Source organism: Schistocerca cancellata, chromosome 10, assembly GCF_023864275.1.
Source record: "Schistocerca cancellata isolate TAMUIC-IGC-003103 chromosome 10, iqSchCanc2.1, whole genome shotgun sequence".
In the NCBI taxonomy this organism is placed as follows: Eukaryota; Metazoa; Arthropoda; class Insecta; order Orthoptera; family Acrididae; genus Schistocerca; species Schistocerca cancellata.
In genome coordinates, this window is record NC_064635.1 from 5253100 (window position 1) to 5279622 (window position 26523).

A 26523-nucleotide genomic window follows, 5' to 3' on the forward strand; every position below is an offset into this window, starting at 1 on the left:
GGCCTTCGGCTCCGAAAGCCCATATCGATGGTGTTTCGTTAAATGTTTCGCACGCTGACATTTGTTGATGGCCCAGTATTCAAATCTGCAGCAGTTTGCGGAAGGGTTCAGCTACTGTCACGTCGAACGTTTCTCTTCAGTCGTCGTCGGTCCCGTTCTTGCAGGATCTTTTCCCGGCCGCAGCGATGTCGCAGGAGATTTGATGTTTTACCGGATTCCTGATATTCATGGTAGACTCGTGAAATGTTCGAATGGGAAAATACCCAGTTCGTCGCTACCTCGGAGATGCTGTGTCCCACCGCTCGTGCTCCAACTGTAACACCACGTTCAAACTCACTCAAAGATAACCTGACATTGTAGCAGTAGTAACTGATCTAACAACTGCGCCAGACAGTTGTCTTATATAGGCGTTGCCGACCGCATTGCCGTATTCTGCCTGTTTACATATCTCTGTCTTTGAATACACGTGCCTATACCTGTTTCTTTGGTGCTACAGTGTAGATAACAAAGTAATGTATTCCTCGCTAGATCATGGTGATACGTGTTACAAACCGGACACAATAGGAAGGACCAGGCCCCTTTGCCTTTTTCTTTTATCACTCGTTTATCACATCAGAGAAATACACATTTTAAGACAAAGTCTAACTACATGAGATATTGCTCCCAGTAAAGGTTAACATAAGCAGTGACAAAGGGTTTCTGCTGGCAACAAATTATAAGGAGGCAATGTAAAGTTTATATCAATTTAGCTCAAACACGTAGCTAGTGATTGAATCACGACACAGACACTTTAACAATTTCGGCAACAATAAATAGCGTGAATTTGTACTCACAGTAACCAACTGGTCAACAGCCTTGCCATTGAATAAGTAGTAGGCCATTTGGAACGAATTAGCAACACCCAGCAACTAGGGGAGTTAATACCAACAGTCTTTAAATGCCTTGCTCCCCATTAAATAAACAAACTTACAGTAACTAAATGAATAACAAATCAAACACACTACGCTCCACTCAAACTCTTCAGTGGAAGTCGAGCCAAAATGAAGATTCCATTAACTGACTGGCACTAAAGTGACACTAAAGCTCATCTCTGTGTTCCCAGACACATATTGGGGCAAACTTATACAAGACAAGATTTTGAAGGGAGCACATCAGTAAAACTGGTACTGGAGCTAACACGTGCCACTGAAAATTAAGGTACTAGACCGGGGCAAAGGTGGTATACAGTAAGGTTGCCTTAGTGCTATACTGCGCTCCAAAAATTTAATTCAAATGGCCAATTCAAAATTAAGTACACATAAACCAGCATTAATTAACGAGGAGTGACACCAGGTCGCTCGAAGGGATGACAACACTTAACTGAAAAGACGATTGCTGGAGGCGACGGTAACACCAAACACCTTCTCCGAGTTTTAACCAGGAGTCACTCCCCACTATACAGGTAAACATTTAACCAAGCACAAGGAAGGAACCCCAAAGAGAAAATTCAAATAAAACCCCCAAAAGATTATAAAGGACAGGGAACCCCAACTATTTAAATTTAGCAGAATTAGCTCTCCCCAAAGGCAGTGTAAGCGCTAAGGCCACACATAAGAGGCCACCAAAATTCGTTACAAAAAGTCTTATATATTTGCTCTTTCCTCTAAAAGAAACATAAGGCTGCTTAACTTCTGCTGGACGTCCGGTATGGCTCGTGTGGGGTACAGCAGGCAGCAACCCAAGCTAGGCGGTCTCAAGACACAGCGAGCAAAATCAGGAGAGCAGACAGGCAGGCAGCCAACACATTAGTAGTTAGATTTTGTAGGTTCTGGACCACTAGACCAAGCTTATAAAAATTAAAAATTACTTGTTAACACTCGCAATTTTTTATTTTCCATAAGACTGATCTAATGATCCAAAACCTACAAAATCTAACTACTATCCCTTTTACCTAATAATAATATAATAATATATAATATAATAATAACCATAATAAAAAATCATTTATCTTGCATACATTTCCCATAGGTGAATGTTATGTAAATAAATAAATTAGGTAATTAACTATTATTTATCTTAGCTCCAAAAAGGTTCTATTTTTGACTTCTGTGAAAAATGTGTTTTTTAAAATTATTTTTAAAACAAATTTTTAAAAAGGCATTCTTTATAACATTTTCCAAGCCCCAAAAATGTCCTATTTTTGACTTTTGTGAAAAACATAATTTTTAAAAATTATATTAAAAAATAAGTATATACAATTATTTACTTTCCACTTTAACAGCCATAAGATTATTATGAGCTGTTGTTTGTAAATGATTTTTGAATGAAGACTTATCTACAGTTCTACCACATTTACAAGTAACAATTAATTAAAATGTATTAGTTAACAAAAGTAAATTTTAGTAAATTATAAATGGACAACAAGACATGAACAACAATACGAAAATAAAAAAGTGAATTAGGTAACTAAGGTAAGTTGTATTGTTTATCTAAGTAAAATGTATTGGTTAACACAAATAAAATTTAGTAAACTATAAACGGACAAAATGGACAATGCTATTAATTTTTATATGCATTAAATGGAGAACATAGAGCAAAAGAAATGTGCTAAATGCTGTATTGTTAAAGACATTACAGAAATGGAACAAAGTTACTTTTTCTTAGATTTATTTAGATTAAATGGATAAATTAATTATTCCTAAAGATGTTGCTCCTTGGGAAACAAATGTATTTGTTTACATAACTAAGAAACTATAGAAAAAGAATGGTATCTGTTATAATTTAGTTATTTAGGATATAATGTTTACCATATCTATTGTGCAGAAGACAGAAGTTTAATTCGACCTTGTTATATTTTTGGAAATTATTACAATTGCAAATACATAGCAAGTTTAGTTGGACTTAATTACGAATATCCACCATTAATGTTAGACTTTTTTAAACAGAATAATATAGTTATTCCAGATAAATTCGAAACAATTAAAATAGATTAAACAACAAACACAAGGCATTCTTTATTCTTATTTGGTGTTGTTTCAATTTTATCTAGTTTAACTTTAATCTTGTAATTTAGATCTATATTTTTATTTTCAATTTCTTCTTCCAACCAATAACAATCAGGTATATTTTCTGTGTTTAATTTATTGTTGTTGTATACAAGTATGTTTGTGTTATACATAACTAAGGAAACAGATGTATTTGTTTATATAACTAAGTAAATTTATTATTTCTGAATACTGTAATGGAACATATTAAAGGCTTTACTGTACCGAAGTATGCAATACCCGCCAAATTCAACCAGTTTAATGAGTATTTATGATTATAGAAAAGTTATTGTGTATGTTAACAATGATTGCATAACATGTCTGCATAAACAGTCAACCCATTAAATTATACTGAATAACTGACCCACACAAAAGTTTATATCATGTGATCACTGATACAGCAAATGTCATCATGTAAAAACACTAAGTTCATCTTAAATAATTAATATGAAGTACGAAAAATAGTGGCCAACTTAGGTATTTTGGATCTCCTTAAATAAAAATCACCCAGTGAAACCTATTTGTTCACTAGGAGCGTTTTCACTCAGTATGCACGAAATCAATCCTACTTTAGACGAAAACCAATGTAATTCTTAATAATTCATGTTATTTACTTATTTATGCAAATTAGAGAAGTCAATTGACAAACTTCTAAAAAACGGCGTTTTTGTAAGAAAGAATTATTCTGTCAAGTCAACAAATCTGTCTGTCATTTTAATAACATGTTAACTTATGTCACTCGATGCAAATTAATAACTTTTCTGCACAAATTATGATAACAGATGTACATGTGACTTGTAAACTATATCTCTTTTTAGTAGTTCTTTGACAATGTTATAAATACAAGCAGCAAGAACGGTCGTGAGAACAGTCGGAATGTCACTTTGGTACAGTGTGTTTGTATGTTATTGTTTGAGGTGGATAAACAATGCAAAGAACATGTAACGGAAGTACTACTTTGTGTTGAGTCATGGTCTTTGGTGGACAGTGGAGTTAAGATGACCACCAGAGTAATAAATATTTGAAGTTTACATATTTGTTGGTTTCGCTCGTTCTTTATCATCAATAGCACATAAAAAACACAGGACCTCATGGTTTTTAACCCTAGACAACCAGATTTAGAGCCAGCATCAACATCGAGACACAGAAGCGATCCAGCAAGCAGCAGTGATTACTACAATGCATTTTAATGGCGCCAACCTAACATCAAGTGCTAACAAGCTCTGTAAAGGGGAGTGAAATAGTGCGATTATAGCAATTAGCAATATCTACGACCAGGCGACCATTACAACACGTATTTGTTTACATAAACAGATGTATTAGTTTAGATATCTAAGTAAATTAATTATTTATTTACCTAACTAAGGAAACAGATGTATTAGTTTGTATAATTAAGGAAACAGATGTATTTATTAACAAATATAGTGTTTTTTTGGCTTTTTAATACGTCTAAGTTGGACAGGTTTAAATGTTCTAATAATTTTTTTATCATCTTCATCAACATGCTTAAAAGCTTTATGTGTTTCATTATATTCTAAAATCTGAACAATAGATTTATTAAAATTTTCATTTTAATATCTTTACATTGGATTTGTTCATTTTCTGTTAGACATCTGGGAATTATACCACAACAAAAAACCTAGATTTGGGTAATCTATTTTGTTGTTGTTGTGGTCTTCAGTCCTGAGGCTGGTTTGATGCAGCTCTCCATGCTACTCTATCCTGTGCAAGCTTCTTCATCTCCCAGTATCTACTGCAACCTTCATCCTTCTGAATCTGCTTAGTGTATTCATCCCTTGGTCTCCCTCTACGATTTTTACCCTCCACACTGCCCTCCAATGCTAAATTTGTGATCCCATGATGCCTCAAAACATGTCCTACCAACCGATCCCTTCTTCTAGTCAAGTTGTGCCACAAACTTCTCTTCTCCCCAATCCTATTCAATTCCTCCTCATTAGTTACGTGATCTACCCACCTATTTTAGTTTTTTTATATTCTGACCTTCTTAATTTTCTATATTCTCTACAAATTGATAGTATCTTTCCATGATTTCTTGCAAAGCAATCTAAATTCTTTTTAATATTACATAAATTGCATATTTTTAAACTGTTGTTGTCCATACAATTTTGTTCATTTTGTTCTTTGTTGTCCATACAATTTTGTTCATTTTGTTGTTTTCTGTCCTGCATTTCTTCCATACTATTCTGCATATTAGCCATTTTAATAGAATATCTGCTAATATGATCATTATTTAAACATTTTTTACAAATTAATCGTGGTTTACATAATTATTTTCCATATTCTGTTACTATTTTTACTGTGTCACATTTAGTACATTTTTTTACATCATTTGTGCTGTTCAGTATGTTACCATTCTGAATTTTTCTGATTGAATAATATCTATTAAGTTGATCAATATTTATACACATTTTACAAATCGATCTTGGTTTATCTAACTTCGTTCCATATTCTGTAGTGTCTTTAACTATACAGTATTTAGCACATTTCTTTATCTATGTTCTCCATTTAATGCATATAAAAATTAATAGTGTTATGGATTTTTTGTTAACCATTTATAATTTACTAAAATTTACTTTTGTTAACTAATACATTTTACTTAGATAAACAATAAAACTTACCTTAGTTAACTAATTCACTTTTTTATTTTCGTATTGTTGTCCATTTTTGTTGTCCATTTATAATTTACTAAAATTTACTTTTGTTAACTAATACATGTTATTGTGTTACAAATCATATTATATTTTAGATAAATCGTATTTTATTTTAGATAAATCGTTTGTTTATTATAATTTGTTGTCCACTTATATTTTAATAAAATTTGCTTTTGTTAACTAATACATTTTAATTAATTGTTATTTGTAAATGTGGTAGAACTGTAGATAAGTCTTCATTCAAAAAACATTTACAAACAACTGCTCATAATAATCTTATGGCTGTTAAAGTGGAAAGTAAATAATTGTACATACTTATTTTTTAATATAATATTAAAAAACATGTTTTTCACAAAACTAAAAAATAGGATATTTTTTGGGGGCTCAGAAAATGTTATAAAGAATGCCTTTTTAAAAATTTGTTTTAAAAATAATTTTAAAAAACACATTTTAGTAGTTAGATTTTGTAGATTCTGGATCATTAGGTGAATCTTATGGAAAATAGAAAATTGTGAGTATTAACGACTAATTTTTTATTTTTTATAAGATTGGTCTAGTGGTGCAGAACCTACAAAATCTAACTACTCACATATGCTCCATCCTGAACTGGCTGACTGCATACAACCAACTCCACATATACGTGGTTGCTTCCCACCTCGTACCTCACGGCGTCTCAGCAGGTAGCCCGAGCAAACGTCAACTGCCACTCGCCCCGCGAATGTGGGGAAAACAACATGGCAAGCAAAGATATGAAACATCGGAGGATCGATAATTTACATCGAAGAGACTGGCGTGTCAGTAACGAGCGCCACAGCTCACATGGCTTAACAGAAAAAAAGTTGTGGTCCATATGTCTTTCCCTCTTTAGTTCGATCAACTTGGTTTGTACTGTTGTACCAAAGACGGTAAACTGTTATGCTCATCGAGTGATACAGGCTTGTCCTCCCCCCCCCCGACTTGGATCTTGTCTACGAACTGGGCAGTTTATGAATCTCGTGGGTCCAGTTTCGCCAAGAAGGCGGTGTTGGTGCGTACAGGCGTGTGTGTAGGGACTCACCAGACGACGGGCTGCGCCTCCTTCATGAGCCGCACCCTCTCCAGCACCTGCGCCGCCCCGGCGCGCGGCCCCTGCAGGTCGAGGCGCGCCGTGCAGTGCCAGCACTCCACCAGGTAGACCAGGTAGAGCAGCGCCAGGAAGGCCACCGGCACGTACAGGTAGCCGTCCTCGCACGGCGACATCTGGCGCGTGCGCGTGATGGGGTACAGCGAGAAGTTGATGATCACCTGCGGCACACGGCGCCAGCGTCCGCTCCGTCACAACCTGCTGCAGCTCACCCTCGTCACCAGCAAAGCCACAGACTGGCAAACAGATCGAGACCGTGCACTACCGCTCTTAGTGTCACCTATTCGTACGCGTATCCTGAAAGCAATGCTACCAGTGTATACGTTACGGTGCCCCAGCTGGACCAGAGGGCTTATGTGAGCTATTCCCAGAACCAATTGAAGTTGTACAACCTGAGGGAGGCCCACTCATTCGACACTACGCTACGGTTTTGTGCACTGGGTGTCAGGTGTTGCGGAGTTTCCCCCTGCCTTAGGGTGTAGTGAACACCAGCTGGAGTAGGGCTGCCCTTGGGCACTCTTGGTATGGTGGAGGGTGAACCTAAACCACGACCCCCCAATAGTCTGTCACTGCTCACACAAGGGATCACATTTGAATGTGGGCATTGAGCCCTAGGTGAGAAACCTCGTGAACCAAAAAAAATATTTCACCACCAAAGGATAGTCCATTCCTTGGAATTCACATAGCATTCCCGCGCAACAGCCTACACCTACATATGTACTCCGCAATCCACCATACGGTGCGTGGCGGAGGGTAACTCGTACCACAACTAGCATCTTCTCTCCCTGTTCCACTCCCAAAAAGAACGATGGAAAAATGACTGCCTATATGCCTCTGTACGAGCCCTAATCTCTCTTATCTTTGTGGTCTTTCCGCGAAATATAAGTTGGCGGCAGTAAAATTGTACTGCAGTCAGCCTCAAATGCTGGTTCTCTAAATTTCCTCTGTAGCGATTCACGAAAAGAACGCCTCCTTTATTCTAGAGACTCCCACCCGAGTTCCTGAAGCATTTCCGCAACACTCGCATGATGATCAAACATACCGATAACAAATCTAGCAGCCCGCCTCTGAATCGCTTCTATGTCCTCCCTCCACCCGACCTGATAGGGATCCCAAACTCTCGGGCAGTACTCAAGAATTGGTTGTATTAGTGTTTTATAAGCGGTCTCCTTTACAGATGTACAACATCTTCCCAAAATTCTACCAATGGACCGAAGACGACTATCCACCTTCCCCACAACTGCCATTACATACTTGTCCCACTTCATATCGCTCTGCAATGTTATGCCCAAATATTTAATCGACGTGACTGTGTCAAGCGCTACACTACTAATGGGGTATTCAAACATCACAGGATTCTTTTTCCTATTCATCTGTATTAATTTACATTTATCTATTTTTGGAGTTAGCTGCCATTCTTTACACCGCTCACAAATCCTGTCCAAGTCATCTTGTATCCTCCTACAGTCACTCAACGACGACACCTTCCCGTACACCACAGCATCATCAGCAAACAGCCGCACATTGCTATCCACCCCATCCAAAAGATCATTTATGTAGATAGAAAACAACAGCGGACCTACCACACTTCCCTGGGGACCTCCAGATGATACCCTCACCTCCGATGGACACTCACCATCGAGGACAACGTACTGGATTCTATTACTTAAGAAGTCTTCGAGCCACTCACATACTTGGGAACCAATCCCATATGCTCGTACCTTAGTTAGGAGTCTGAAGTGTAGCACGGAGTCAAACGCTTTCCAGAAGTCAAGGAATATGGCATCCTTCTGATACCCCTCATCCATGGTTCTTGTGAAAAAAGGGCGAGTTGCGTTTCGCAGGAGCGATGCTTTCTAAAGCCATGCTGATGCATGGACAGCAACTTCCCTGTCTCAAGGAAATTCATTATATTCGAACTGAGAATATGTTCGAGAATCCTGCAACAAACCGATGTTAAGGATATTGCTCTGTAATTTTGAGGATCCGTCCTTCTACCCTTCTTATATACAGGCGTCACCTGCGCTTTTTTCCAGTCGCTCGGGACTTTACGTTGGGCAAGAGATTTGCGATAAATGCAAGCTAAGTAAGGAGCCAATGCAGTAGAGTACTCTCTGTAAAACCGAATTGGAATCCCATCAGGACCTGGCAATTTATTTCTTTTCAACCCATTCAGCTGCTTCCCAACCCCAGGGATGTCTTATCACTATGTCCTCCGTACGGGAATCTGTACGAGACTCAAACGGCGGTATGTTCGTACGATCCTTCTGCGTGAAAGATTTCTGAAATGCTTAATTTAAAATTTCAGCTTTCGTTTTGCTGTCTTCCGTTGCCAGGCCAGACTGAGTGACTGGATGGAAGCCTTTGACCCGCTTATCGATTTTACATTAGACCAGAATTTCCTTGGGTTTTCAGCAAGATCTTTTGCTAAGGTATGACGGTGGTAGTGGTTGAATGCTTCGCGCATCGCTCTTTTTACTACTACTACTACTACTACTACTACTACTACGTGATCAGGCCCAGTGGAGCGCACGCATCTACAAGTTCCCTCCTCCACTGTATTCTGTCAATTGCTGCTATCCGCCATCCGTTCACATCTATTGACACTTGGTTTAAATATTCATGGAGTCCATCCCTCCAACGCTTCTTGGGTCTCCCTGGCGGTCTCTTTCCTGTAGGAGTGAAATCCAGGAGCTTCCGAGGCCATCTGTGATCCTCCATCCGGGCCACGTGGCCGGCCCACTGCATTCGTTTGGCTTTGACAGCTCCTGCTATGTTGGGCTGCTGGTATAGTTCCTCAAGCTCTCGGTTGTATCTGATCCTTCATTCCCCTGTATCTGCATCCATAACCGGACCGAAGATCTTCCGAAGCACTTTTCTCTCAAAAACAAGGAGCTTATGGAAGACCTGTTTCCGGATACTCCATGTCTCACAGTCATATAGAACAACAGGCTGGATCAGGGTTTTGTACAGTCGAATCTTGAACTGTCTGGAGAGAGATCTGGACCGAAGCAGTTGCGCTAGGCTGTGGTAAGATCGGTTTCCTGCTTGTATTCTGGCATTGATCTCTGCTTCACATGACGAGTTCTCAGTGAGAAGTGCCCCTACGTATTTGAATTCTTGCACTCTCTTGTAGGAATGGTCCCCAACCTGCAGTGATTGTAGATGATCAGCAGTCTGACAATGACCACGCGTCATAACGAGGTACTGTGTCTTGGCTTCGTTTGTGTTTAGCCCAAATTTGCTCGCAGCCTCCTTTAGTGCTTTGGTCATTTGCTCCAACTCCTCTTCCGACCTAGAGAGTAAACAGATGTCAACTGCATAAGCTAAGTATGCCAGTGTCTTTCCTTCAATTTCAATCCCTTCGTTCTCTTGGAAGGTCTCGCGTACGATCTTCTCGAGGGCAAAGTTGAACAGGATAGGGGACAACCCATCTCCTTGCCTGAGTCCTGTCACAATTTCAAATTCTTCAGTTACGCGATTTCCCATCTTCACCTTTGCACGTGTTTCGTTCAGACAGATCTTTATCAGATTGATGAGTTTCTCTGCTATGCCAAACTCGCTCAAACAGTTGAGCAGGCTCTTGCGATGTATGCAATCATAGGCCTTCTTAAAATCAACGAATAAAATATGCAAATCTTTACCATATTCACCCAGTTTCTCAGTGAGCTGCCGGAGACTGAAGATGTGATCTACTGTTGACCGTCCTGGCCAGAAACCTCCCTGGTACTCTCCAATCACCGATTCTGACTTCTGTGTATGAGGCAATTGGACAGGATCTTTTAGCAGACGTCAAGCAGGGCGATTTCACGATAGTTGTCACATTTCAGTTTGTTGCCCTTCTTATGTATTGGACAAATCAGAGCTGTTTTCCATTCTCCTGATAGTTCTTCTTTGGTCCATATTGCCTGTATCATTCGGTGTATTTTTTCTGCAAGTTCCTCTCCTCCTGCCAGGATCATTTCAGCCTGTATTCCTTCTTCACCTGGACTCTTATTCTGTTTAAGGTGTCTGATTCTGGATTTTATCTCATCCAGGGTAGGTGGGGGACAGTCTGCATCGGCTGTAATTGGTTACTGGAAATCAAACTGCAGTTCGGGTTCATCACAATTTAGCAGCTGTCGATAGTACTCTTTCTATCTCTCAGCTATGTCCCTATCGTTCGTCAGGATCTTATCACGGGAATCTTTGACAAATTTCTGCTTGGCCTGGTGACCTTTTCAGAGGTACTTCACCCTGAGAAATATTTCCCTAGTCTTTTGTCCTCTGAAGTCTGTTTCTGCTCCAGTGATGATATTCTTTACGTATTTACTCTTTGCGCTTCTCAGAATTGCTTGTGTAGTCTTTCGGACTTCCTCAATTTGTGCTTTGGCCTGTGCCATAGTTGTCCCCTTCAGTCATTTGTTCCTGGCTTCCTTTCTCCTTTCCAGGGCATCTGCACATTCCTTTCCAAACCAGATCAACTTGCCCACTGGGTTTCCCATGAGTGTTTCTTTTGCTGTATCCCTAACTGAGCTCTGGATGTTTCCCCACATTAATTCGAGGTCCTGATTCGCGTCCATTTCACTAAGTGCTTCAAAGCGGTTACTAAGTTGCAACTGGTATCTGGTCTTCGTTGCCTCATCTTTCAGTTTCTCCACATGGTACCTTTCCACTCTTTTTAACTTAGGCCCCGTTCTTCCTTTACTCTGTACGTTTAAACGGCCTCTGACCAGGAAATGATCACTCCCACCTTCGGCACCCCGCGCTGTCTTAACGTCTAACGTCTTTTTACAGCAGGACGAATCTCTACTAACTTTTGCCTGTCCTCATTCTCCCGATCTCTCTTGTACCGCGAGTGCAACTGCCTTTGCTTCCTGAGCATTCTCCGAATTGCGCTGTTAAACCACGGTGGGTCTTTCCCGTCCGTAACCCACCTTTTCGGCACATACTTTTCCAATGCGTGATTTACAATGTGTTTAAGATTTGCCCATAGTTCTTCGACGTCCATCGTGCCGGAAGTAAATGAAGTCGATTCATTTACTAAGTGCGATGCTAACGACTGCTTATCTGCTCTTTCTAGTAAGAATACTCTCCTAGCCTTCATGACCGACTTTGTAACTTTCGTAACCATAGTAGTAATGACAACATCATGATCCCTGTCTCAACACTGACACCTTCGATGAGGTCTGATCTGTTCGCGGGTACCAGATCTAAAATATTTCCATTACGCGTTGGCTGTCGATTTAGCTGCTCAATACAGTTTAGGATAATGTGTTCAAAAACCCATTCTAAACCACAGTCTAAAACATCGTGTCGACACTGTTATGGAGAAACTGAATGTACTACTAGCGGCTAATAAAGTGGAGGATAGAAGATACTGGTTTCTAGTTTTCACTGTGGTTTCAGAAAACATTGTTCTTGTGCAACGCAGCTAGCTCTTTATTCGCACGAAGTAATGGCCGCTATCGACAGGGGATCTCAAGTTGATTCCGTATTTCTAGATTTCCGGAAAGTTTTTGACACCGTTCCTCACAAGCGACTTCTAATCAAGCTGCGGGCCTATGCGGAATCGTTTCAATTGTGCGACTGGATTCGTGATTTCCTGTCAGGAAGGTCGCAGTTCGTAGTAATAGACGGGAAATCGTCGAGTAAAACTGAAGTGATATCAGGTGTTTCCCAGGGAAGCGTCCTGGGACCTCTGCTGTTCCTGATCTATGTAAATGACCTGGGTGACAATCTGAGCAGTTCTCTTAGGTTTTTCGCAGATGATGCTGTAATTTACCGTCTAGTAAAGTCATCCGAAGACCAGTATCAGTTGCAAAGCGATTTAGAAAAGATTGCTGTATGGTGTGGCAGGTGGCAGTTGACGCTAAATAACGAAAAGTGTGAGGTGATCCATATGAGTTCCAAAATAAATCCGTTGGAATTCGATTACTCGATGAATAGTACAATTCTCAAGGCTGTCAATTCAACAAAGTACCTGGGTGTTAAAATTTCGAACAACTTCAGTTGGAAAGACCACATAGATAATATTGTGGGGAAGGCGAGCCAAAGGTTGCGTTTCATTGGCAGGACACTTAGAAGATATAACAAGTCCACTAAAGAGACACACTACACTCGTTCGTCCTCTGTTAGAATATTGCTGCGCTGTGTGGGATCCTTACCAGGTGGGATTGACGGTGGACATCGAAAGGGTGGAAAACAGGGCAGCTCATTTTGTATTATCACGTAATAGGGGAGAGAGTGTGGCAGATATGATACGCGAGTTGGGATGGAAGTCATTAAAGCAAAGACGTTTTTCGTCGCGGCGAGATCTATCTACGAAATTTCAGTCACCAACTTTCTCTTCAGAATGCAAAAATATTTTGTTGAGCCCAACCTACATAGGTAGGAATGATCATCAAAATAAAATAAGAGAAATCAGAGCTCGAACAGAAAGGTTTAGGTGTTCGTTTTTCCCGCGCGCTGTTCGGAAGTGGAATGGTAGAGAGATAGTATGATTGTGGTTCGATGAACCCTCTGCCAAGCACTTAAAAGTGAATTGCAGAGTAATCATGTAGATGCAGATGTAGATGGTTCAGAGTACGTCGCATAGTGCAGAGCTTCCGAAAGAGCTCAGCATCAGGACTGCGGAAGTCCTGCAGCCGTTCTTCTGCGGGCGTGCCCCGGAGTGTAGAGCTGGGCGGCGGCCGCACCTGGGGAGCACGGCCAGCCACACAGACGCGGCAGAGTTCGCGAGATCCGAGATAAGGTGGGCTCCGCGCCATCAGCACTACGTGACGTCACCACAAGGGGGAGGAGGGTAGGAGGGGGTGAAGTGTGAAATGGAGGGGGGGGGGCACTAGATGCAGCGAGATAAGGCGTGGCTGCAGACGTCCCGGTGGCAGCGTCGCCGGAAACACGAGTTCACGGGTTCGCACTGTGGACGTCCATCGTCTGATCAGAAGTGAACGGGCACCTCTGTGTAATGCGGAAATGATTACTAGATTTCAGGAAAGGCAGAGGGAAATGAAGGAAGACTAGGATTTCCGGTCAGATGGATATATCGTAATGTCAACAGCAGCTGAAAATAGTATTACGGGAGTAGGATTCATCTAGTGGTGTTGCAGTTCTTCTTATTTCCGTGCTTGCAAAGAAAATTGGATGAGGAATTCAGCCTTGGTCACGAATAGGAAGGTAGGGCGGAAAGTGAGTTACTGTGAACAGTTCGCAGACAGGCGTTGTTCTCATCAGCATCGGCAGCAAATCATCACGGACCACGTTAAATCTGGGGTACTTGCCGACGACGCAAGGAGAGGATGAAGATACTGAACACGGTATTCAATACATAAAGGGAGATGAAAATCTAACAGTCATGTGAGATTGGAATGGGGTTATACGAGAACGAGTAGCAGAAAGGGTTAGGGTGAATAGGGATTGCTAGAAGGAATAAGACAGGTGAAAAGCTACTCGAGTTCTGCAACAAAGATCAGCTAGTAATAGCGAATGTGCTATTCGTGGAGGCAAGAGGAGGAGGCACACTTAGAAAAGCCAGCAGATGGGGGAAGATTTCAGTTGCATTCTACATCTACGTGGTTGCTCTGCAATTCACACTTAAGTGCCTGGCAGAGGGTTCGTCGAACCATTTTCACACCACTTCTCTACCATTCCACTCTCGAATGGCGCGTGGGAAAAATGAACACCTAAATCTTTCCGTTCGAGCTCTGATTTGTCTTATTTTATTATGATGATCATTTCTCTCTACGTAGGTGGGTGTCAACAAAATATTTTCGCATTCGGAAGAGAAAGTTGGTGATCGAAATTTCGTAAATAGATCTCGCCGCAAAGAAATCCGCCTTCGTTTCAGTGACTGCCACCCCAACTCGCGTATCTTATCAGTGACGCTCTCACCCCTATTGCACGATAACACGAAACGAGTTGCCCTTTTTTTCACTTTTTCGATGCCCTCCGTCAATCCTGCCTGGTAAGGATCCCATACCGCGTAGCAATATTCCAGCAGAGGACGGACAAGTGTAATGTAGGCTGTCACTTTAGGGGTTTGTCACATCTTCCAGCTGTTCTGCCAACAAAGCGCAGTCTTTGTTTCACCTTCCCCACAATATTATCTATGTGGTCTTTCCAATTTAAGTTGCTCGTAATTGTAATTCCTAGGTAATTAGTCAAATTGACAGCCTTCAGATTTGTGCGATTTATCGTATACCAAAAATTTATCGGATTTCTTTTAGCACCCATGTGGACGACCTCACACTTTTCTTTGTTTAGTGCCAATTTCCACTTTTCGCACCATTCAGAAATTCTCTCTAGATCATTTTGTAATTGGAATTGATCGTCTGATGATTTTACTATACTGTAAAGTACAGCGTCATCTGCAAGCAATATAAGGTGGCTGCTCATATTATCACCTAGATCATTTATATAAATCAGGAACAGCACAGCGCCTATGACACTACCTTGCGGAACGCCAGATATCACTTGTGTTCTACTCGATGATTTACCGCCTATCACTACATCATAGTGAGGCAGAGATTCCGAAATCAGATACTGGATCGTAAGGCGTACCCAGCAGCAGATATAGACTCATATCATAATATAGTAGTGATGAAGAGCAGACTGAATTTCAAGAAAATATTCAAGAACGATCAACGCCCAAATAAGTGGGATGCAGAAGTACTTACATAGTGGTCACTATTGAACTATATGAAAAAGAACTTAAATTAATTACGAACTACTGCGTCCGCACACTTGATGTGTTCGATATGCCTGCCATCAATGGCGATGATGTGCGCAGACGAATAGCGAAATTCTGGATGACATATTGAAGTTTCGGAACATCGATGCTGTCAGGTAACTCCTGAATGGCCGTTTTCAGCTCAGAAAAGTTTTTGGGGTCATTGCGATACGCCTTGACTTTAACATAGCCCCACAAATAGGAGTCGCATGTGTTGAGGATCCGCAGAATATGGCGGCCAGTCGAGGCCCTTGCCAGTGGCCTCTGTGTACCGGAGAGCCAGGATGCCGTCCCCAAAGTGCTCCTCCAGGACATCCAACACTCTCCTGTTTCGATGAGCTGTGTCTTGCATGAACCACATCTTGTCGAAATCACTGTCTCTTTGGAAAATGGGGATGGAATCATCTAGAGAAACCTTCAAGTACCGTTCGGTAGTCACTGTGCCAACACGAAATATCGCACCGGTTATTCCGTGACTGGACTCGGCACACCACGCAGTCACCCGTTGAGGATGAAGATACTTCTCGATCGCAAAATGTGGATTCTCAGTCCCCGAAAGCGTCAATTTTGGTTATTGACGAACCCGTCTAAATGAAAATGGGCTTAGTCGCTAAACCAAACAATGCATGCGCATAGTAATTTCCATAATCCTCCCGGCCAACAGTACAGTTTGAACGTAATAACGCAAACTGTTCAGAATTTAGGAGGATTTTATTTCATATAGTTTAAGAATCGTCACCCTCCAGGAATGAAGAGATACGCTTGAAGTTCTGTGAGGCTATAGATACAGCGATAAGGAATAGCTCAGTTCACTTGAAGAGGAATAGTTCACTTGAAGAGGAATGGACGTCTCTGAAAGGGGGAATTACAAAAATTAGAAAGAAAAGCGTAGGCACAAAGAAGGTAGCTGCGAAGAAACCCTGGGTAAGAGAAAAAAATTTTCAGTTGATCGACTAAAGAAGGAAATTAAAAAAAAAAAGTTGAGAGAAATTCAGAAATACCAGTCACTTGGGAATGAAATAAATAGGAAGTACGAAAGCAAAGGGGAAGTGGCTGCATCAAAAATGTGAAGAGATGATTTTGGAAGGGCCGATTCAGCGTGCAGAAAAGTCAAAACAACCCTCGGTGAAACTGAAAGCAATGGCAGAATTGTGAATACCGCTGTTAAACGCAGAGAAGAGAGCGAATAGGTGGAAGGAATATGTTGAAGGCCTCTGTGATAGGAAGAGATTGTCTGAAATCTGCGGAAGAAATCACGCAAGAGTTCCAAAGTGCTATCAGCAGTACGACGACTGTACCCAGGGAGTCAAACGACTGGGGCCAATGGTCGAAGACCACCTCACAAGCCGTCAATTTCTGCAGTCAGTGCTAAGCGACGGTCAGGTGACGTAAAGAGTGTCGCCACTGCAGAGTGCTCGGCTGTGAACGAGAGAGGCCTGTGTCAAAGCCGAGTGGAGGATTTGGGTTTAAGGAACTCGTGGAGTAAGCTACCTCCAAGTAGTGAAGTACGGAGAAGGTGCTGTTGTGATATAGGGGTGGTTTCGTGGTAAGGGTGTGGTCCTCTTACGGCACCACATGTGAGACGGTATGATGAATTTTTCAGCGGTGTGTACTGCTTACAGTAGAGGAACACTTCGCAAACGATGATTGTTTGTGTCAGCATTACAGCACACCCATCATAAATCAGTGTCTGTGAGACAATACTTTGTGGACAGTGACATTCCTGAAATGGACTGGCCTGCCCAAAGTAGGGGCCTGAACCGAAGAGGACCGTTTTGGATGAGTCAGAACGTCGACTTGTCTCCAGACCCCAGCGCCCAACATGACCACCTTCCCTGGTCGGATCTCGAGCAACAATGGGCTGCCATTACTTCACAGACATTCAGACACCTCATGAAAGTGTCCTCAGCAGACTTCAAGCTTCATAAAGGAGAAGGGTGGAGAAACTCCATATTAACGTCCACTAATAGATGACCACATACTTTTGATCAGATAGTGTATATCTTGCGAGTGGCCTAGGTCAGTATAATGGGGGTGGAGTGAAGCCAGGGGCTAACATACCGCAAATGACCCATGTAGTACTCGACTTTACGCGAAAATGTAAGAATGCTAAGAGTGAGGCAGTATTGTAGGAGGAGCAGGAGACAAAAAAAAATCACTATAACCTGTCTGGACCTCTACAATGCGACAGAGTTGAACTGCTATTTTCTGTGTTCAGACCTGTTGTTAAGACAGACAACACAATGATCGGCTATTTAACTTGAGATTCAGGCAATTATATGTAATGCGTCAAAAATGCAAAATGTAATAACGAATTTCTTGAGCTGTGCGAGAAGGTGGTCTGTGTATAGACCAAACCACTAGCAAGATAACAAGGTTTTTGACAGCAGATCCTTGTGTCGCTCCATGAGTACAGGGTGCATAGAAACATGTCAGAAATTTTAGATATCTGTTATTGACATTAAAACGTTACAAAAAGTTCGTATGAAGATAGCATCTGAAAATGGATCGTTAGGAAGATGTGAATGGAATTGTACGTGTTGACTCCTGGCTGTTTACTTTACCCAAAACGTGGGTCTTTTCTTGTTTACAGTTCATCACGGCATTTCCTTATTTGTGTCTGATTTTCATTTGTTTTCCACGTCACATTAGGTGCGTTGGGGACAGGTACCCATGTTCCGTCTCATATGCACGTTACGAAAACGTTTAGAAAACTTCCTCACGTTTGCAAACAGAATTTGCTATAGATAACTACAGATGGGGTACACAGTTTCCACCTCAGGGGTGAATAGGAGCGTGATGGCGTTACATTTTTACTCTTCTCGAACACGCAATGAGGTCAGCGTTTGTTCTGTTTTAGAGTTACTTCCGCGACAACGATGTATTCAGCGACTGAAATGATGGATGTGTACCGCATGTACAGCCCAGCAGGTGGGAATGTGGCTTTTACTCTGAGATCCAGTTGTCTTGCGAAAAAAAAAAATTGTGCCACTCCACCAAGCTTGTGACAGAGAGGCTTTTTTTTTTAGAAGAGCGTTGCAAATGGTGCGGAGCACACGACGCACGAACGCGCGAGCTTGTAGGGCGGGTTCTGTGTACCGTGCATGAAACTACAGTAGACCTGCGAGAAGAGTCATCACGTGATGACTTGAATAGTTCGCATGAAAATCTTTCGTATCCGCATCGGCCACAACGGGTGCACGGATCAAATGAGGCTGACATTCAGCCCAGAAAACCTCGCTGTCAGCAAACATTAAGGCAGTGTGGTGTGTTCCTGCAGTTCTTATCACGTACCGTATTCACTGATGAGGCTGGCTCTTCACGCGATGGGATCTTCAGTTATCACTACAATCGTATCTGGGCTTATGGAAACCTTCACAGGGGGATACCATTTGCAGCGAAACAACGATGGAATTTTTTGGATGACAATGTGCCCTGCCACTGCGCCACAGTTGTCCCCGACTGGCTTGAAGACCATTCTGGTCATTTCGAGCGAATGACGCGGCCACTCAGATCCCTGACATGAATCCCACGGAACATAGTCGAGAGGTCAGTTTGTGCACAAAGTCTTGCACTGGCAACGTTTGGGCAGTTAGGGACTTCTACAGAAGTACTATGTCTCGATATTGCCGTATCACTTACGTCCTCTTCCATTGCCATAATATTGCCCACAAGTTCATCGCCCTTGTATAGATCCTCTCCATACTCCTTCCATCTTTCTGCTTTCCCTTCTTTGCTTAGAACTGGTTTTCATCTGAGCTCTTGATATTAATACAAGTGGTTCTCCTTTCTACTCAGGTCTCTTTAATATTCCTGTAGGCAGTATCTATCTTACCCTTAGTGATATATGCCTCTACATCCTTACATTTGTCCTGTAGCCATCCGTGCTTATCCATTTTGCATTTCCTGTCAATCTCATTTTTGAGATGTTGGTATTCCTTTTTGCCTGCTTCATTTACTGCATTTTTATATTTTCTCCTTTCATCAATTAAATTCAATATCTCTTCTGTTACCGAAGGATTTCCACTAGCACCCGTCTTTTTACCTACTTGACCATCTGCTGCATTCACTATTTCGTCTCTCAAAGCTACCCGTTCGTCATCTACTGTATTTCTTTCATCTGTTCCTGTCAATCGTTCCCTAATGCTCTCTCTGAAACTCTCCACAAACTCTGGTTCTTTCAGTTTATCCATGTCTCATCCCCTTAAATTCCCATCTTTTTGCAGTTTCTTCAGTTTTAATCTACAGTTCATAACCAACAGATTGCGGTCAGAGTCCACATCTGCCCCTGGAAATGTCTTACAATTTAAGATCTGGTTCCGAAATCTCTTTCTTAGCATTATATAATTTGTCTGAAACCTTTCAGTGTTTCCAGGCCTCATCCACGTATACAACCTTCTTTTATAATTCTTAAACCAAATGTTAACTATAATTAAGTTATGCCCTGTGCAAAATTTTACCAGGTAGCTTCCTCTTTCATTCCTTACCCCCACTGCACATTCACCTACTACTTTTCGTTCTCTTCCTTCTCCTACTATCAAATTCCAGTCCCCCATGACTATTAAATTTTCGACTCCCTTCGCTATCGGAACAATTTTTTTTTATCTCATTATACATTTCTTCAATCTCTTCGTCATTTGCGGACCTAGTTGGCATATAAACTTGTCCTACTGTGGCAGGTGTGGGCTTCGTGTCTATCTTGGCCCGCGCGGTTTGAGGCGCCATGTCACGGACTGCGCGGCCCCACCCGCCGGAGGTTCGAGTCCTCCCTCGGGCATGGGTGTGTGTGTCGTTCTTAGCATACGTTAGTTTAAGTAGTGTGTGAGTCTAGGGACCGATGGCCTCGGCAGTTTAGTCCCTTAGGAATTCACACAAATCTGAACATTTTCTATCTTGGCTACAATAATGCGTTCACTATTCTGTTCGTAGTAGCTGACCCGCGCTCCCATTTTTTTAATCATTATTAAACCTACTCCTGCATTACCTCTATTTGATTTTGTATTTATAACCCTGTATTCACCTGACCAGAAGTCTTGTTCCTCCTGCTACCGAGCGTCACTATTTCACACTTTATCTAACTTTAACCTATTAATTTCCCTACCTGCCCGATTAAGGGATCTGACATTCCTAGCTCCGATCCGTAAAACAAGTTTTGTTTCTCGTGATAACGACGTCCTCCTGAATAGTCCCCGTCTGGAGATCCGAATTGGGGACTATTTTATTTCCGGAATATTTTACCTAAGAGGACGCCATCATCGTTTAGCCATACAGTAAAGCTGTATGCCCTTGGGAAAAATTGGGGCTGTAGTTTCCCCCTGCTTTCAGCCGTTCGCCGTACTAGCACAGCAAGGCCTTTTCGACTAATGTTACACGGCCAGATCAGTCAATCATAAAGACTGTAGTCCCTGCAATTACTGAAAAGTCTGCTGCCCCCTCTTCAGGAACCACACGTTTGTCTGGCCTCTCAACAGATACCGCTCTGTTGTGGTTGCACCTATGGTAAGGCTATCTGTATCAGTGATGCACGCGCGAGCCTCTCCACCAACGGCAAGGACCATGGTTCACGGGAGGGGGGAATATCAAAATACGTGACAATTTTCGCTGCCAAAGGGCCATAGACCTTAGTATGTGACATAAATTTGAACTTGATATGCCAAACTGTTCCAGAGGGTAAGGGGTCTTAACAGTAGGACAGACAAACACAGAGATGGATGAAAAAGGGCAGAAATATTTTTTCGTATTATATAACAAGAAATTCATAATTTTCTCCGTTTTTCTTTTACTGTGAAAACTTGCTTCTCGCCAAATTTCACGATTCTAGGTCAACGGGAAGCACTCTATAGGTTTTTATGAGAGTTTTTACGATTATAAGAATGTGTGATATAAATGGCCGTATCTCTTGACTGAAGTGACTTACGAGTTTAAGGGATCGTAGACCTTAATATGTGACATAAATTTCAGCTTGGTACGCCTACTCACTCCTGATAAAAAGGGTCCTAAGGGTCGGATACACACACACACACACACACACACACACACCCACACACACACACACACACACACACACAAAATAAAAGCGATCCTCTAAATGTTCCATTTTTACACATTGAGGCACGGGACCCAAAGGGATACTAACCCAAAGTTGGGAAAGGTACAGAAGAGCAAAGGCTGCTGCCTCAAAAACAGGCAGAATAAGGTAGCAGAGTTAACAAGAGATGTGTTGGTGTGAAGAATTTAGCGGAGACGTGTCTCGAACATGCCTTATGTAATAACAAGTGAAGGAACAGATACGAAAATGCTATTTCACTCATTTGCCTCGTATTTACTTCTTCTCTTTTCTCATATGGGAGTCGCTACTAATAAAGAATTGATGACACTTTCCCTGACCATTATAGACATTTGCAAAACCAAGTAGGAGTACATTTGTATGCTATATCTTTATTACTGTTATAATTTAATTATATTTTAACATCGTTAAAGGACAAACAATTTTAATTTCGGAGCTGTATATGTAAGAAATTAGACATATAAAATATTATGATTTTTTTTCAATAAACATAAAACAAGAATATTGTTGAGAAACATACACAAAAGCATTGCCACGTGCAGAAAAAGATCTTAATAACAAGTCAGGTAGAAATGAAAAGAAGGCACAAAGTCCGAATTTATAGATAATGATCAATTTTGGCGCTATTATTACAATGCTCCGTCTATACCGTGAATGTTTCAATACTTTACACTTCACAAGCGACTGGTCTCAGCCAGTGACCCTATGCGTCTGTATCCACATTCCAAAAACCGCCTTGAAGTGTGTGGCAGGGAGTACTTCTCTTAAAAGCAGACATTATGGTCTCTTGCATCCAATTCGGATACGATATCCAGGAAAATGGTTAAACGCCTCTGTGTCTCCTGAAATTAGTCTCTGGGCGATATGCAGGAGACTGTAAAATATTCCTAGATACCTCGTATAATATTCGCTGTTGTAACTCTGAAAGTAGGGTTTCGCCAGATACTCCACCTATTTCTTCAAACGTCTGCCGTTTCAGTTGTATCTCCGTGACACTAATCCACGGTTCAGACAAACCTGTGACCACTCGCACGGATGTTCTTTGCATACGTCCAGTACCCCGTGTTATTCCTGTCGATACATTCTGTTAGGCATTATCGAATCGTTGTGACGCAACCCATGTAACACGAAGTGCCTTGTGATAATGACACCATGCGTAAGGTGCGGATCGCCAAAGACAAATGTCCTTGTCCGTGTGACATTGTTGTTCATGTCAAGATGGGCGATACTGTTCATCTCTGAAGTGTAAAGCATAAAAAGACATTCGCGGTTTAGACGAAACAGATTGCTAGGTAGAAAAATAAAAGGAAGATGAGATAGGGATTCAGTAGAACAAGTAAAAAAGCATTGCTAATAGTAACATAGAGTACAGAAATGCTCTGGTTTAGCGTAGTGATGCTGCTGTGAAAAATTGTTTGAAAATCGTACAGATGTTCAAGAACTCAAATATTGGTGTTAGCTTTCTGATGGAAAATAACAGCTTATTATTATTATTGTTATTATTATTATTTCTTTCTATTCTCAGACGTTATGTCTGGTCAAAAATGGACAGTGACGCGGACCTTGATCAAGCGTGACTTCCTTTTAACTGTACGGTATATGTTATATTGCATTTAGGAACTTTCGGGTCATTGAACATGTATCAATAATTACAGATTTTTGTAGCTGTATATATATGTTTGGATGTAGCTGTATTGCATTGATGTACTGGTGGATATTGTGAGGTATGACTCCTGTAGTTGATAGTATAATTGGTATAATGGCAACTTTATCCTGATGCCACATGTCCTTGACTTCCTCAGCCAGTTGGATGTATTTTTCAATTTTTTCTCCTGTTTTCTTCTGTATATTTGTTGTGTTGGGTATGGATATTTCAATTAGTTGTGTTAATTTCTTCTTTTTATTGGTGAGTATGATGTCAGGTTTGTTATGTGGTGTTGTTTTATCTGTTATAATCGTTCTGTTCCAGTATAATTTGTATTCATCATTCTCCAGTACATTTTGTGGTGTGTACTTGTATGTGGGAACGTGTTGTTTTATTAGTTTATGTTTTATGGCAAGTTGTTGATGTATTATTTTTGCTACATTGTCATGTCTTCTGGGGTATTCTGTATTTGCTAGTATTGTACATTCGCTTGTGATGTGACCTACTGTTTCTGTTTGTTGTTTGCAAAGTCTGCATTTATCTGTTGTGGTATTGGGATCTTTAATAATATGCTTGCTGTAATATCTGGTGTTTATTGTTTGATCCTGTATTGCAATCGCCCGCATCCCGTGGTCGTGCGGTAGCGTTCTCGCTTCCCACGCCCGGGTTCCCGGGTTCGATTCCCGGCGGGGTCAGGGATTTTCTCTGCCTCGTGATGGCTGGGTGTTGTGTGCTGTCCTTAGGTTAGTTAGGTTTAAGTAGTTCTAAGTTCTAGGGGACTGATGACCATAGCTGTTAAGTCCCATAGTGCTCAGAGCCATTTGAACCATTTTTTTTTTGTATTGCAATCATGAATCCTTCCGTCTCACTATATATATTGCCTTTTCTTAGCCATGTGTTGGATGCGTCTTGATCTATGTGTGGCTGTGTTAGATGATACGGGTGCTTGCCGTGTTGTGTTTTCTTTTTCCAATTTACTTTCTTTGTATCTGTTGATGTTATGTGATCTAAAGGGTTGTAGAAGTGGTTTTGAAATTGCAATGGTGTAGCTGATGTATTTATATGAGTGATTGCTTTGTGTATTTTGCTAGTTTCTGCTCGTTGTAGAAAGAATTTTCTTAAATTGTCTACCTGTCCATAATGTAGGTTTTTTATATCTATAAATCCCCTTCCACCTTCCTTTCTGCTTAATGTGAATCTTTCTGTTGCTGAATGTATGTGATGTATTCTATATTTGTGGCATTGTGATCGTGTAAGTGTATTGAGTGCTTCTAGGTCTGTGTCACTCCATTTCACTACTCCAAATGAGTAGGTCAATACTGGTATAGCATAAGTATTTATAGCTTTTGTCTTGTTTCTTGCTGTCAATTCTGTTTTCAGTATTTTTGTTAGTCTTTGTCTATATTTTTCTTTTAGTTCTTCTTTAATATTTGTATTATCTATTCCTATTTTTTGTCTATATCCTAGATATTTAAGGCATCTGTTTTTTCCATCGCTTCTATGCAGTCGCTGTGGTTATCCAATATGTAATCTTCTTGTTTAGTGTGTTTTCCCTTGACTATGCTATTTTTCTTACAGTTGTCTGTTCCAAAAGCCATATTTATATAATGCTGAATACTTCTGTTATCTTTAGTAATTGGTTGAGTTGTTGATTTGTTGCTGCCAGTAGTTTTAGATCATCCATGTATAGCAAATGTGTAATTTTGTGTGGGTACGTTCTAGTAATATTGTATCCATAATTTGTATTATTTAGCATGTTGGATAGTGGGTTCAGAGCAAGACAGAACCAGAAAGGACTTAATGAGTCTCCTTGGTATATTCCACGCTTAATCTGTATTGGCTGTTATTATTATTATTATTATTGCTGAAATTACTTTCAGTTAAAATTCTGCAAATTTCAGAATTCTACATTTTACTTGCATCTATTTTTGTAGTACCGTAAATGTCGTAATTGATCTGTTACGCTCTGTCAGTGGCACAAAGAACAATCGAACACAACCAGACTGCTGTACGATCTTGCCTGATTCTGACCGGTGACAATGATGTTCCAATTCTCCAAACTACACGGGTACTTGCCTCAGTACATTTGGTTTAGTAACTATTTTATTAATTTATATGGGCTAAATTTGCGTAACGATTTTCAGAGTGTTCCTGAGCCAAAAGAGAGAAAATTAAATTAAAAAAAGTTATTTGTTAGACACTAAAACAGTTATTTGTGCTTTTATTTGTTAACAGAAAAATAATTACAGTAATAATAATAATAATAATAATAATAATTTTAGCATTGTCGGCAAGTCTCAAACTTACCAATATTAATCGAGGTCCTATGTGAAAAATAAGTTAAAGGACATAAATTAATGGATTATTATTAAGGCATTCTTTATTTAAAATTATTAGCAATTCATTAACTGACTTAAAAGTATTTAGAAGAATTTTTCTGCAATTAATAGGGCTTTGCTTAGTAATTCAGATTTCATCTGGATTTTTTTAGCTACAAATCACCCCTCAAAAACTGAATTAGCATTTAATAATGTAGTACATATTTGCCAAGCTGTAAATAATGGTTTAATCATCTGAATTTTACATGAATATGGTGGAACTGTGTGTTTCATATTGGAAGAGAAATTTAATGTGATCCATATAGGTTTATATACACAACAGTAATTCGAATAAGATTTTATTTATAGATGTAGCTATTTCATCTTGTATGTCATGTTCTTCCTTGAGATGAAATGTCATTTTTATCTGCGAGACTAGTTAAAAACCAATTGTCAGCTTTTCTGCACTAAGGAACAGATTTACCTAAATCAGTCTGGGGAGGGTTTGCTGTAAATAAGACTACATTGATCTGACTTTCTACATTTCATTTAGTTTTGTCATTTAACATTGTAGCTATAGCTGCAGTTTATCTATTAGTGCTTCATCAAATAATTTATAACTATTAATTTTCGCTGACATAGCGGTGAATGTTTGATAGATTCCACTGTGTGGAACATATCAAGAGATCAAGAATACTTCTTCTGTGACGTATCTGAAGGTTAGGCCCAGCCAGGTGATGGCAACTTAACAGATGTGCAAATCTGCATTTGAACTCGTCCGCAAAAGTGATCTAGTATTTTTATGAGGAACATCCATCTAGGGTGTCAATACAAGGCAATGGTGACCGTGATAGGATGTTACGCCCTAGCTGGGACTGAGTCTTTAAACAGGACCCAACAACGTTGTCCAACGTGACTTTTGGTTTCGTCTCTGGGAGCAGTCAATGAGTGATGTCCACGTCAGA

General features: G+C 40.6%; 1 protein-coding gene across 1 annotated transcript in view; it reads right to left on the reverse strand.

Moving 5' to 3' along the window:
• LOC126106697 (transmembrane protein 151B-like) overlaps nucleotides 1–26523 on the reverse strand; it is a 265945-nt gene that overhangs the window by 201452 nt on the left and 37970 nt on the right. The window contains exon 2 of the mRNA XM_049913077.1: nucleotides 6753–6979. Coding sequence (XP_049769034.1) covers nucleotides 6753–6979 — 227 coding nt within the window. The remainder of the gene's footprint in view (nucleotides 1–6752; nucleotides 6980–26523) is intronic.